Genomic DNA, 14713 nt, shown 5'->3' on the forward strand with positions numbered 1-14713 from the left:
CGTTCCAAGTACGACGAAGGTAAGAGAAGTGCAGAAAATGGTATATGAAGTCAATTGTAATTTTGAACAATAATTTGAAACCAGCAACCAATATGACAAAAAAATGTTTCTAGCTTGGAATTAGTTGTCATTTGTGTTTGTGAATAAAGAGCTGGGTTCAATGCAATAAGATGAAAAAGAACAGCATTTTCTTTCGTTGTTAAACGAACTTACGCAGAGGAAACTGGTTTGAATCCCTTAACAAGGAATACTAAAGCTTATACGTACAATTGGCCCCACAAAATAGGATGTTAAGTAATCAGGCAACTTACTTAAAAGTCTCAATGGCGGCAGGTATGTAGTTGTAGTATGGAAATGTCTTAGTAATGAGTCGGTTTTTTTTTGCTACGGCCAGCTGTGAAGTCATTCTGCGCCTCAAAAGGCGACAAATACATTTTGAAGTATTTTACGAGTGAATGCTCAAAAATCGTATGTCATTAGTCTGGGCAACTAAAGAGGAGAAATGGTCGTCTGCTCGAACAAGGCCGGTAATACCTGTATTTCATTAGGCAAGTCCCTGTGATTTTTCAAGTGTAATATAAAAAACAATCAGCACCAACATCCATCACTAAATGATACTTGAAAATAGGAAACTACTAAAGTCTTGGATCTGACCAAACTATGAAACTTTTTGAGCTAAAATGCGTGAATTTTTTGGGATAATAGGCTTGCCAAAATCATCAAAGTATGTGCATTTGACTTTAATCGATAGCATTACGAATCATTTTTATTACAACGCTATGGTTGAAGACTTGAATCTGCTCTTTTAGGTGGGTACTTTAACGGAAAATTGGCATATTTCAATTAAAATCTGAAATAATGCTCATTGCTCATATTTGACAATCTATTATTTTTGGGAAATAGTCGTACTCCATGTTCTCACGTCAGCCAGGTTCCAAAGCTAGTAACTGCCAGACCCGTGTTAAGATAATCTCAAGACTAGCTTGATGAATAATAGTTGAACAGTCGCGTTCTTTCGCCGACAGGTCGTTGGAGGACGCCTGCTAAAATTCCAGTGTGGTATTACTCTAATGTATTTAGTACATGTGGCCCCAAGAATGTACTTCAATTTCTCCGGCAACACCAGGCCTGCGATGCTCTTTGGCCTGCTTTAGACATACTGTAACTGTGAATGTATCGAGTATGTGGGATTAGGCGTGTGAGTTGAAGTTTACATGACCGGTGGCAGGTCTTGCTTGGATTCCTGGTACTGTCTGGACCCGGATAGCTCCCCTCGAGTTTCAGCCGAGATGCAGTTTCAATCAGTGGTTACGTCTCATCTGGCCATCCATGCATGCTCTATTCGAGAAGCCTTGGTGGGATGGTGGCATGTTTGTAGTCAGTCTTGAGGAGCTCCCTTCCTAAAGAAACCACCACCGAGAAGTCAGAAATCTCTATCGGGAGGGATAGGGATGTACTGCCCAGTTATGAAGAAGCCATGGACAAACCTTGATTTCTCATTGAACCTCTTGCGCTGATGGGTGTCTGCCAAAACACAAGATTTCCCGGCTGGATTGGCATCAACCAGACGGGTCGAATCCCAGGGCGGTAAGAGAGGCGTAGGTATGAAGGAGGGAGAAACAGGACGAATGGACGGACGAAGGAAAGCGTGAGTATGTGAGTGAGGAGTACCTATGCTTTGCGGCCTATCTACCATCATATCTAGTGGAATCGCCGTCCATGCCATGTACGTCTCCCGCGAAGAAACCACCAACACTGACTGACTGCTGGGCATCTTCTCATGTGGCGAGTGATCAAGAATCACACAGGAAAAGATTGCAAGAAAAATGTGAATGACCAAGGCAGTCAGCCAGGGGTATTACTGTTGTGCTGCTTTTCGGTGTTCCAAGACTAGTTTGATATCGACGACATCGTTCCGACTAGTTTGAGATGATAATTTAGCTCCATGAACCGGTATTGTCGCCATGTGCTGTCGCGTGAATACTTGCTGCTTTTGCTTTGAACATGTCCTCGGTGTCAAAGTCTTGGGCGTTCTATACATCTTCGCCAAAATCATCCTGATTGTCTTGTGCACGCTGTTCCTGCCCCAATACTTGTTCGCCATTGGACCGTTTTGCTCAATCGGAATATTTTGTGATATCTTCTTACTCGTGGCTGCATTTCGATCCTCCCGATGGTTCCTCCTCCCTTGGCTGATCTATGTCATGATAGCTATTGTTGGCCTTGGCTTGGCCGCCGTGCTTCGAATAGTCATTCCACTCGGTGCTTTTAGTGAGCCTGACTGGCTCGTTATCATCTTGAGCAGTGTCCTTTTACTGGCCGTGGCTTCATTATTACTCTATTTTTGGGTGGTCGTCCTTGAGTTATTCATACGTCTAGGACCTGTGGGATATGATCCTGGGATGATGTATGGAAGTAATCCCTACGGAATGTACCCAACTGTACCGATGCAACAATATGCGCATCCCTACAATCAAAATATGGCTCCTCCACCGGCAGCAGCAGCAGTTTACTTCCAAGCTGGGCCACCCCCAATGAGTAGCCTTCCACCTCTTCCTCCGCCCAACCCACACCATGGGGGTAGATATCGGTAGTGCTCATAAGACCATTGATCGGTGCTCAAATGTTTGAAGTGTCAGATTATGAAGTATAGTTTGGACAATTGTTAACATGATACCTTGTATGAAACACCATGGAATGAAATACACCGTTTGTACGTATCACAGCTTCTTGGTCAATGCTCGCAGTTGAGCTGGATTTTGTGATTGACAGTGGTTCTAAAGATCTACCCAGATCCAAGTGAGGATTTGTTTCTCGGGTGTGTTGCATGTTAATAGCATTGAACAGATATGTCAACATCCAGTGGATGACTTGGGCTTACCTAGAGTTCAAGTTAATTTGACAGCATGGACAAAGCCCGCCGGATCTGAACTTTTGTCTTAAATTGAAAGCGTTAGTCACACCTTCACACAATTCAAGGCCAGCTCACGCCCACGGACCACATAATGGCACAAGGGCACTTTTCCATGGAATGTACTATTTGTCTAGCCAATAAAGAACATGATGAAATGTGGGTACTATAACATTCCATATCGGCAGTACTTTGACTCGAAAATTGCCAAGGGATTCATGTATCAATGAGGAAGATGGTCAATTGTCAATTGGACCCAAGTTGAGTTGTTGAATATTGAAATCCATGAATCGCCCAAGAACAATGGTTATCAATTTGATTGACTCGTACACCTACTTGCTTTCTTTGTTATGTGGAATGAGTCGCTACATGCATATATGTGAATATATGATAGAGGGAGATGGAATGGCTCGGTTGATTAGCCCGTCAAACTGGGCTTGCCAAACTCGCCTTCATGGGTTCGATCCCAGGTCTCACCCAACCAACTCTAGATGACAAAGCTCCCCAAGCGTCAATATCCAGCTCCAAATCACCAAAATCAGTAAAAGAATAATTGTGTTCTAATGATGTCCAAAAATGTCGCAATAAACACATTTCATAAAAAGAACATTACCTGTAGTGCAGTAAAAGCTCACTCTATTATGCTGAAACTCACTCTGGAAGATGATCACATCGACACGTTGTGCTCACGCCAAAGAATCCGCCGCCTTTTGTTTTGATCAAATTTGGCGAATCATTATTGTAATATGCACGAGAGCTCCTCAAAAGTGTAGTAGTATCCAAGTTCGATTGCCAAATACAAAGTTCAAATGGGTCTTGCCCTCGTCATTCCTTAATGTGATTTATGTATGCATGTCATTGAAAACGGATAGGTTTCTTATTCGGTGTGATTGTAACTCTGAATGAGCTTGCTCGATCCTTCTGCATTAAGCGGAAAGGTGGGGTGGAGAGGTGTTTGGTTGCAAACAATGACGAATTATCTTGAGCCAAATCGGGGATTTCCTACCAAAGGTGGAAACTCCAACCGGAAACTCTGTCCTCGGTCCTTTTCCTCGCCTTCGTCTTCGCCCTCTTGTTCTTTTTTCTTCCTTTCTTCACCAGGTGGGTGGTTCGACCTTCCCTTCTTGTACAGTGGTGAGTTGAACCATTTGGTTGTATTGACATTACTCATTTGCATTTCTTGATAAAAGTAATTCTAGGGATCTTGGGTTACTCTAAAAATCAGTTTTATCAAGGAGAATGAAGGGTTCACACCTCCTTCGCATTGTGTTCTTAGGACTTGGGATCTCATTCGCTCTTTCCCATGCCCAACTGTTTACCAATCCATCAGAATGGGAAGAGTTTCTTCAGAACCTTCAAAGGCGTCAAGTTCGGCAAGACCCATCATCGGTCTCGGAAACATCCCAGTCCGTGACGGAGCAACTCAAACTTGTCACTGAGTACCAAGACGATCAACCCTTGTACCAAAAGCCCCAGCCCCAAAAGGTCTTGTCTAATCCTAGTCTCGAACCTATTGATTTTGATATCCTAGTCCCGGACTTTGCCATTGAAGACAATGATTACGATGACTTCAACAATGATTTGGTGGAAGTTGATGAAGACGTTATCGGCATAGTGGAAGCTCGCACCATTGATCAATTGGCCAAACTACGCTTGGAAAAGCTCACCTTTGATGACAACCTCACGGGGGGAAATCGGCCTTGTCGAGCGAGTTATTCCTTGACGAGCTTCAATCTAGCATCTTTTGAAGGCCAGGATACCAATTGCACATTTGAGGTGATTCCATCTCTTCCCTCAATTTGCCGGCTGAGCCTTGAGTTCCACCACTTCATCTCTTCGGCAAGAAGCGGCGAATTGTGTACCACATCCGGTATCCAAATCGGCGATGGACAAAGGAAATGTGGCAACTTGACAGGCAAATACGAGGAAATTCGCTTTGGGGATGGACCAATTGAAATTCAAATCATTTCAGAGGATAATGCTAACACAAGTAATGATTCGTCCGAATCAATTGAGTATAACATTACTGTCCGGCAAATCAATTGTGCTCAGCCTGAAGACACAAAGCTAATGTTGGCCCAAGCAGATGCATCCACCTCCGAAGTTACGAGCCTCCGACAAGAGCAAGGATGTAATGAGATTTACAATCTGGAAGAGTTCATAATTCAGTCCCCCAAATACCCCAACCAATATCCTGCTTCGACGGATTGCTCGATCACGGTTTTTGCTTCGGACGCTAATATCTGCTTTCTGGAATTGCGGTTTGACGAATTTAGGTTGGAACCGTCTGCAGTGAGTGACGAATGTGCCAACGACTACCTAGAAATTTCTGACGACAATGATTTAAGGCAACCACGCAGGTATTGTGGGGTTTTCACCGGAATTCGCTTGCTGGAGATTGAAGGAACCAAACGATTTCTATTCCACTCGAACGAGAGGAACAATGATCTTGGTTATTCAATTTTTGTGAAGCAGATCCAATGTGACGACCCGATTCCACCGTCCTCAGAATCTCCTGCAAGAACAACTCCATCATTCAATAACGATGATACCTCAAGTGCCAGACCTGACTTTAGCACATCTCGTCCTAACTTCTCAACCTCAACCGCCTCGTCAACCAATAGGCCACCGTTTGTCTCAACCACAACACCGAACCCATTTTTTACCACTTTCCCAACTTTACCGCCATCCTTTGGAACGACTCAAAATCCATTCTTCACGTCATCAAGACCGAGTTTCTCCTCCACTGAGCACCCATACTTTACTACGCCCAAACCCAACCCAAACCCGGGATATTTTCCCCCCATTCCCTCCTACCGACCTCCAGTGGTTCAGATTACTCCAACGTTCCCTCCTGGGGGGGCAAGACCGACTTTTGCCACTGGAAAACCTACCTTTTGCTCGCGTACGTTTGTGGTGAACAACCCTATAAGAATAACGTCACCTCATTATCCAAGACGGTACCTAAATGAAGAGACTTGTGAATATAGAGTGCAATTTACTAGGTCTGACATTTGTTTCCTAAAAGTGAATTATCTCAATTTTTCGCTAGAAAAATCGCATGATTGTTTCAAAGATCATCTCTTGATTAATGGAAACAAAATTTGTGGACGCCAAGTTGGCTCGGTTTTGTACCCTCAACAAGGACCACAGGCCATTTTGAAGTTCTCTTCAGATAACTTTGGAAGAGACTTTGGCTTTGATATTGAGCTTAGTCAGATATCATGTGAGGAACAACCATTAATCTCATCCAGCACGTCAAGGCCATCATATATTACCCCCGTTCCCAATCTACCGGACACTATCCAGGAAATTGGCAACTCTTATGGATCTCCTCAATCTGTGGTTCTAATGTCCTCTTCCGATGAATTGGGGACTCCGCAACTCATTGGGTCCCTGGAAAACTCGGCACACCCAATACCTATTCGTGCTCCTGTCGACGACATTAGCAATGGGATAATTCCTATTTCGGCGGAATATGGCGGACTCCTACCAATTCAATTTCATCATCTTCAACCTTCCGAACCATTTGCACCTGAGGAGGGTTGGAACGAAGTGCTGCCCACTGCTAGGCCTCATTTCAATCCAGAAGTCAATACCAATGTTCCAAATGGTAGACCTCCGTTTAATCCCATTACTCCAAGTGAAAGGCCTCCATTCAATTTTGGTACTCCAAGTGTCAGACCTCCATTCAATCCTAGTTTTCCTGTCGCAAGACCTTCTGATGGTTCTGTACTTGAGCCTGCCAATCCAACTGGACGACCGCCTTTCTATTCCCATTCCTCTTCTGGGTCTCCCCCGTTCAATCCCAGTTCTTCGATTGGAGGAAGTCCTTATGAGCCAAGAAATCCTACAGGTCGACCACCATTCAATCCCAGGCCTTCGACTGGAGGAAGTCTTTATAAGCCTGCAAACCCTACAGGTCGACCACCATTCAATCCCAGCATTCCAATGGGTAGACCCCCATTTACACCTTACGAGCCGTCTCCTCCAGGATCAACTTCAGACAGCAATCATCCAAATGTAAGAACCACTTTTTTTGTGAAAGCATGATATCTTCACTTACTAGATCGTTGTCCAAATTTAGGATTTGTACGAGGTATCAGACGGAGCAACATTTGTGCCTAACCAATCCTCGTACATCAGTCCTCCATCCGGTTCGTACGGAGCTCCTCCATCTCATTATGGGAGGCCAACGTATCATCGACCTCACCGACCACATGGGAAAAGAAAACCAAAGCTTTTGTTTCCTTTCACGAAGATCTTGAACTCCAAACGCAAGCTCATTCACAACGTCTTATCAAAATTACGAAAACCAAGATTTTTTCAAAAGCACAAAAAGAACAAACGACCTTCAAGTGGATATGGAGTACCTCATGAGCCACCTCTTGGATCTGGGTATGGAGCACCGCAAGGGCGGCCCATCGGCTCCAATTATGGTGTGCCACAAGGTCCTCCTGTTGGATCGGGATATGGAATTCCCAAAGGTCCACCTTTGGGCTCTAGCTATGGGGCACCACAAAGTCCACCATTTGGTTCAGACTATGGAATGTCTCTAGGGTCAAGTAATAATTTATCGCCGCAGGGACCAAATTCTTCTCCTGGGATATCAAATCAGCATCAAGGCAAACCCAATTATCAGCCAGACAATGTTTTACCCCTCCCCACAGCTCGACCTCCTTTTGATACACCATCAGGACCGGCCCTCTCCCCTGGTGGATCCAATCACTTCCCAAGCCACGAGTCTAATCCCTCGTACACCAATCCATCCCTTCCGACAGCTCGACCTCCGTTCAATCGCTCTCAATTAGTAGAAAAAGATATTGGCACAAAACTTCAAAATGAAGTGCTGACCAGTTACGATGTACCAATAATACCTGGTACCTCGAATAACGTTGGTCCAGGATTTGAGGTACCATCAAAGCCGATAGTAAACTGCGGAACCACGACCCAAGAAAACGAATTCATCTTGCAATCGCCAGGCTACCCAAAGGACTATCAAAACCTTGTAGATTGCTACTTTGAGGTCATTCCTGCTCCAAACTCATGTTTTCTACATTTGAGTTTGATCGACTTTATCGTAGAGGAATCGCTTGGTTGTGTGGAAGATTACTTGGAGCTGGATGGAACAAGGGTCTGTGGTCAACAATCGGGCAAAGAAGTCGTCTTATCGCTTCGGCAAAACTCGTGGAAGATTCCATTCAAATCAGATTCAAGAGGCACTTGTCGGGGTTTCCAAATCGCAGGAAGGCAGGTTTCATGCCAATCTGAGGTTATCCCACGAAGTAGGCTCTGTTTTTGAATAAGTTTAAGAAATTTAAGGCATCAAGTTTCTTCAATAACTTATTTTTTTCCTCATAGATTCTCTGCTTACAGAGCCGTCCTTGCAATTACCAAATGTAATTGAATCTTCATCTTGCATCACAGATGTTGAAGCCATTGAAGGAACACTGAATGGATTTTCAAAAGGCTGCACAGAACGAATCGTCCCACGTCTAGGTAAAAGCTTTTTTGTTATGCTTTAAGTCATTTTGGCACCATAAATGAGTGCTGGTATTTTTGAAATCAATTTCTGTCACGTCAAAGAAACCATAACCCTTCATGGTGACCATCAAATCAGAAATAGAGAAAGCCCCTTTGAACCTCAAGCTAGACCCTTTTGGGGAAAAATATGTTTTGTATTATTACATATGGCTTTAATTGCCGTAGCAAATTAGTCTTTGTGCCAACTTGGCTCCAGAAGACTAGGTAGCCTTATATTTAGACCTTTATTCTGTTCCTAGCCAAGTCCGGCATCAGTTTAAAGGCTTACGAAAATATAATGAATATGAAATGAAATGTTGTATATTTTTATTTCAGGAATGTGTAGGATCGATTTCAGAATGACCAATTTGGCTTTTGGTTCAGCCACTTGCCGTGGACCACCGATCGAAATCAATTCTGTGCCATTCTGTTATTCGCCTGGGATTACCTCTTTGCGTAAGTTTCGTTTCTAGGTAGTTGATCTTTTTAACACTAGAACTAGAGTGGCAGGTTATGAGTTTTTGTTAGTTGTTCACTCAGTTCCCACAGTTCTTGAGCATGCTCATTATCCATTGCGTATTTGGTGGGCGTGAACTCCTTGCAATCACTGTAATACTTGCCTGTCACATCTTTAAGTGACTCCTCAAGGCTGCAATATAATGTCGTTTGTGCCCCATGGACGGGGGTCTTGATCATTCCTCCGAAAACTGTGTAGAAGATGAAGTGGAAGAGAAAGGCTACGATATTGGAGCTCTCTGAAGCATGTCGGTTCAATTCAGTGGCTATTACACCCGGATGGAGGGAATATGTGGTGATCCCGGTTCCGGCCAAGCGTTTACCAAGTTCACGGCTAAATAAAATATTGGCCAACTTGGACTGAAAATAGGCTTGCCCTGGGCTAAAATCTTCTTCATTGTCCCAATTCAAGTCATGTAGTCGAATAGGTCCATCGGCAAACATATGGGCTGAGCTAGCCACGGTCACGACGCGGACATTTTGCTGGTGGTCTTGAGCCGTTTTCTTGAGCAAGCCGATGAGGAGACGTGTGAACAGGAAATGTCCCAAATGGTTCGTTCCCATTTGCATGTCGAATCCATCAGCCGTTTTCGGTGTCCTCGGGGACATCATTACTCCTGCGTTGAGGATCAGAATATCCAGGCGGGATTCTTCTTGGAGCAACTTCTCGGCAGCTGCCCGGATGGAGTCCATGGACGAAAGATCCATGACACGGAGTAATATCTCCCCCGTTTGTGGATTCGAGCTTGAGTCTTGTTTAATCGAATCGATCGCCTTCTGTCCCTTGGTCACATTTCGGCACAAGCAGATTACACGTGCTCCACGACCATAGAGATCTTTGGCCGTCTCCAATCCAATGCCAGTATTGGCACCCGTCACAACCACAGTTTGTCCCTCTAATTTCTTGGAAGACCTAAAGATTGGCCCTTGCAAGAACCATTTCAGGCCAAAGTAGGCGAAAATGCCCACAACAATAGGGAGTAGGATCTGCATGTTGGTGCGAATCCAGTGAACGGAATGATTGATGATCAATCAGTCAGTCAGTCAGTCAGTCAGTGAGACTTCGGGTAAGACTGCGCGCTCCAAGTTCCCTGGTATCACTGAGTGCCTGAAATGAACATAATCTCATTGACTTTTGCATAAGACAGGACAAGAACATGCGGTGTTCTTCAGTACGAACTCTTGGCTCTTGAGATAAGAGGTTATGTGCATAGTTCAACTGTCTCCAGCCTAAAACGATTAATTTGAGCACTGTATAACGACATCTCAAAGTAGTAGTGAATTGTAGAATGGATTCGTTGAAATCAACGAGCGATTTTTTTTCTTCTCTTTTTCATTCAACCCTTGATATCTAGTTACAAATCCCTTGCAAGTTTTTTTTCGAAGGAATGCCTATTCCGCTTCCTCTCTTCTGCTTGGCTCAGAATAAAAAAAAAAGTTAAGTGAAATTGTTTAAATTTCGATTACACGACTCCAGCTGTATGTATGTACATCAACAATTCTTGACGTATACTGATCGAACTGTTACGTAGCCCACATACCCTCAAGAACATAACGACACAATTTGTGAACACACACACACACACCAAACCTCTCAAAACCAAACCTTCTCATTTGCAGATGACGTTGCACTAAATCCTGGATCATTCAATCCGAACTTTGTGACCCTCCTCCCCAAATCAACTTTATCGAACGGTCCGGCTTCAGTTGGGCTCCAGCGGGACCAACATAAAGATTGGAAGATAGAGTTCAGACAAATCCCTTGTTAAAAGGTCAACTGTCGAAACATCAATTCATTTTGTTTGCTATTCCGTCGCTAGATGGTAGTGGGGATGGATTTCAGGAAAACTGTCTTCTTACTTTACCTCGAGGCGCCATTTTTCTATTGTGAATCCTCTAATCATTGTTAATGCAACTTACATGATATCTTTCCGAGGTGTATTCTGAGGTAAACCTTTCTGTATTTGCGTTTGATGACGATTGTGGAGATGTGGCGATTAATATATGAAACACATGATTTATTTGAGAACGAAGTGCAAATACACTGTACAGCGAGGGTTACAAGAAGTTGGATGAGCCTGTTTTGTCAGAAATTTCCAAAAGCTTTTGAAGTATACAGAGTCTAAGCCGCAGTAGGAGCCAGACGAATCCAGCCCAGGAGCCCTGACTACCAGGAACGATTTGCATTTTTGGGTCATTTTACGTGCACTTGTTCCAGAAATTCGTTCCTGTAGCATCGTTTATCACGAAACAGAGGACATTTCATTTCACAAATATTTTGTAAAAGCAAAGTTAGTTGTGATTTCTTCATTCATCAATGCTAACTGCAGGTCCTTGGCCATCACTTTTAGCTTCGACTTTTGTCTTGGTTTCCTAGCGAATTGTCCTAAATCTAAAGAGGGTTGAATACTTGGTTCCTTACTCATGATTTTCACTTCACGCTTCAAAGCAATGCAAAACAAAAACAATCAGATCAAAAATACTTTCATTTTTGGACAAATATGCCTAAAACCCGAAGCAAAAGTGGTGGTACAAAAGGGGAATTAATAATAATTGATGATATGCTCTAAAGTATACGTACAGTGTGCTCTTTATGAACTTTGCATAAATCAAACTTGTTCTTCTCGGTGTTTTGGTTTCAAAAAGCGCCTCTGTATATTTTGATAAAATTCAAGGTTAGAAAATGGTAAAATTTATGAAATTGCATTGAATTATACGTACAGGTACATCATTGAGCACAATATCCGAAAAACATTTGTCTGCCGAGTCTGAAAACACCGTTATGGATGGATCAGGGGACCAACCCTTTGAATTGGCAGTGATGTCAGGGGGACCTAACGCATTAGGGATGGATTCGTCAAAGGTCCCTAGGGTTAAGTATGGCTTTTTGTCTTTTTTTTGTCTTTAACCTGAAATTAGCCTAGCCAATCAGTTTAACGGAAGTTACGTACTGCAAAAAGACTGGATCCTAGTTGCGCAACTCTGACAACCAATTCACTCGAGGATTGTGTTCGGATTAGACGTAACATGTGAGACTCCCAGAAAATTGTAAGGGTGGGTGCTTTATGGCGTCAAGTGTATTCGGTACAATCTGTTGTTACCTTGGGACACATTGTACATGAATGCCTCGATGAGGCCGGGTGACAATTTCAATGACAGGTTTCACGTCTTCCACTCGATCAATGGCAACAAATTTGATTTTACGGACCAAAGTGGACAAAATGGCTTTTTCTTCCATCATAGCAAATCGTTGTCCAATACAGTTTCTTGGCCCGGCAGAAAACGGAACGTAAGCATATGGGCTTCGATGAAGTGATTTCGGTTCAATGTTGTTGTTGTTGTTGTTGCTGTTGTTTTTATTCGTGGTGGTAGTGGTAGTGGAGGAACTACCACTGCTGAAAAGGGTATAGGAAATATCACGATTTTTATGGATGGAACAAAATCCCAAGAAAGCCTTTGGCTAGCATAACATATGTCGTTAGTAGTCGTTTAGCCATTACCTGAAATCAGAAGAGAAACGGCGAGGGAGAAAGTCATTAGGTCGGTCCCAAATCAGGGGGTTACGGTGCAACAGGTATGAAATGACCAGAAAATCAGTGCCTTTGGGTACGATTTCGCCATCTAGTTTAACGTCACTTTCCAATGTTCGGCCGTAGACAGGCACACTTGGATACAATCGCAGAGCTTCCTTGATGCAATATTCCAGGTGTTTCATTTGATTCAAGTGATGGTTTTCTATCAGACCATCTATATTTTCTTGGCCAAAAATATCAATCTGCTCCTCATAGAGTCTGTCTTGCTCCTCGGGATGGTTGGCCAGTAAAAGAATCGTCCAGGAGAGGGCGCATGCTGTGGTGTCATGACCTTCGAACATAAACGTATCCACTTCTTCCTGAATGTCCGAGTTGCTTAATTCCTGGCCCTCAGAGGTGCGGGCCTGGAGTAATAAATCCAGAAAGGCGGTGCGTTTGCCTAAATCATTTGACTTGGAGTTTTTCATTTCGTTTCGTCTTTGCTCAATTACAGAGCGGCTGAATCCGTGCAAAACACTCAGATACTCGTCACTCTTACGTTTCCACGGGCTCAAATTGAATAATATATCCGGCATCAGCCAAGGCGACCGTTGTCGGTGTTGAATAAGTCGCAGCATGGCGTTCACCACTTGCGGGTAATCCATACTCTTTTGGCTCTGGATAAACCAGCCCGTGCCCATGGCCGATTCGAGGATGATATCAAGGGTGCACTTGGCCATAAATGGGAAAATGTCGAGTGAGGCACGTCCGCAATCCCCATCGGCGAGCAAGCTTTGGGTCAGATTATTCGCGTATTTGTTAAAGGTGATCATGGCATCTTCCAAGATCCGAAAGTGAAAGGCTGGTGTCAGCATCTTTCGTCGACTCTTCCACTTAGCCCCTTTCGAGAGAAGTAACCCACCTCCCAGCCAATCATTCAAGGGATCGTACTCGACGCTCTTACCGATATGAAGGTTGCTACTCAAAATGGCCTCCGTGGTTTCCGGGTGGAATACCATCATGATGGACTTTGTTCCTAACGCAGCAGCCATTTTCCGCAAGTCGGTTTTCATGGCAAGTTTCAAGATAACGGGGAGAATTTCTTCGGGTGGCACGTCGTAGAGTTTATTGGCATTTCCTATGAGTGGGTAAATGAGGCCAGCTTTCGGAAAGCGTCGAGTGTACAACAAGAGCTTCAAATAATGGAGCAGCACTTGAATTGTGACACCTGTGATGGCCAAAACCAAAAGCGACAGGATGAGCATTGTTTCGGAATAATTGGCAGTTTTTTCCCACACCTCCCTACATAAAAAGACGTGAATAGATGACTGAGCCGAAACCTGACTGAAGGGATTTATAGACGTAGTTTGTAATGAAAGCAGGGCAGTCGGTGGCAATTTCTTATCATTTGTAAATATGACCGAAAAATACACGCATTGACCTAAGTAGTATGATAATCTTAATTGGACGTGTTTTACTTCAATTTTCTTGCTTTTTTGTGTATAGAGAGCTAAATGAGAAGCAAATCTAGCGCGACTACCAATTCAGGAAAGGCCTGAATTTTCTTCAATTCCATTCCGGAATATATAGCGGACGTACTTATTGACATATGGGTTTATACGGCTTATACCCAGAGGACATGAGCCAATTCTACCTAGAATGTAGTGTGATCGAGATTTGTTTCATCCAATTTTGGTCAAATTCAATCAAATGGCAAAGAATGAGTGGGAAGATTTCGAATGCCAGATGGATAGATTGAATGAATGCATTCACTAAGAGAAAGGCCTTGAGCGCCAAGTGATTCAGTAGGAAACGAAAACTCGTCGAGAATCGTTCTCAATAAAGACGGTAGCACGGTAGGAATCGAAAGAATCGAAAGAATTGACCAACGATCAAGTTGCGATAACTTTTGAGACTTGAGAGTCACAGATAGTCAGATACTGAACTAAGCTTCTGATTCATTTGAGTGGGAAAGTGCGAAACTCTTCGGTGGTATGATTTTGAATCAAGATCAGTAAGCTTGTGTAAGCCAATCGCATAAGCACCGGAACAAAAATGCTCTACAGTATTTTGACTTTGTCAATGTCAAAGGTGGCCATCGAAGTCCTTGGATGACATGTGCCTATGTGTTCCAGCGTTTTTAGGTCCCCAAAACTCAATTAACATTCCAGGTTGATTCCGAGTCCAAAATCAAATACCCCAAGAGCACAACTGTCAATGTTCATATCCTTGTTTTAAGCATATCCACTCA

General features: G+C 43.5%; 3 protein-coding genes across 5 annotated transcripts; 1 reads left to right on the forward strand and 2 right to left on the reverse strand.

The window, feature by feature from the left end:
• Positions 1-1091: 1091 nt before the first annotated feature.
• Positions 1092-10979, forward strand: LOC131881452 (uncharacterized). 2 transcript variants are annotated; one of them, XM_059228310.1, is made up of 5 exons: positions 1092-6934; positions 6999-8196; positions 8288-8410; positions 8771-8890; positions 10571-10979. In XM_059228310.1, the coding sequence occupies exons 1-5, from the start codon at positions 4151-4153 to the stop codon at positions 10717-10719; spliced, it is 4374 nt and encodes a 1457-aa protein (XP_059084293.1). In that variant the 5' UTR covers positions 1092-4150; the 3' UTR covers positions 10720-10979. The 2 variants fall into 2 exon arrangements, with proteins under 2 accessions (XP_059084293.1, XP_059084292.1); XM_059228309.1 differs by having other exon boundaries at positions 1094-6934; positions 8273-8410.
• Positions 8745-10510, reverse strand: LOC131881457 (retinol dehydrogenase 12-like). The gene is made up of 2 exons (XM_059228317.1): positions 10418-10510; positions 8745-10058 (listed from the first exon to the last, which is right to left on the reverse strand). The coding sequence occupies exon 2, from the start codon at positions 9941-9943 to the stop codon at positions 8933-8935; it is 1011 nt and encodes a 336-aa protein (XP_059084300.1). The 5' UTR covers positions 9944-10058; positions 10418-10510; the 3' UTR covers positions 8745-8932.
• A 1030-nt stretch (positions 10980-12009) lies between the features above and the next one.
• LOC131881455 (cytochrome P450 4c3-like) lies at positions 12010-13961 on the reverse strand. 2 transcript variants are annotated; one of them, XM_059228315.1, is made up of 2 exons: positions 12451-13961; positions 12010-12345 (listed from the first exon to the last, which is right to left on the reverse strand). In XM_059228315.1, exons 1-2 carry the CDS (start codon positions 13725-13727, stop codon positions 12048-12050), a joined length of 1575 nt encoding a protein of 524 aa, XP_059084298.1. In that variant the 5' UTR covers positions 13728-13961; the 3' UTR covers positions 12010-12047. The 2 variants fall into 2 exon arrangements, with proteins under 2 accessions (XP_059084298.1, XP_059084296.1); XM_059228313.1 differs by having other exon boundaries at positions 12010-12342; positions 12451-13806.
• Between the last annotated feature and the right edge of the window lie 752 nt (positions 13962-14713).

Source organism: Tigriopus californicus, chromosome 5 (assembly GCF_007210705.1).
Source record: "Tigriopus californicus strain San Diego chromosome 5, Tcal_SD_v2.1, whole genome shotgun sequence".
NCBI lineage: Eukaryota > Metazoa > Arthropoda > Copepoda > Harpacticoida > Harpacticidae > Tigriopus > Tigriopus californicus.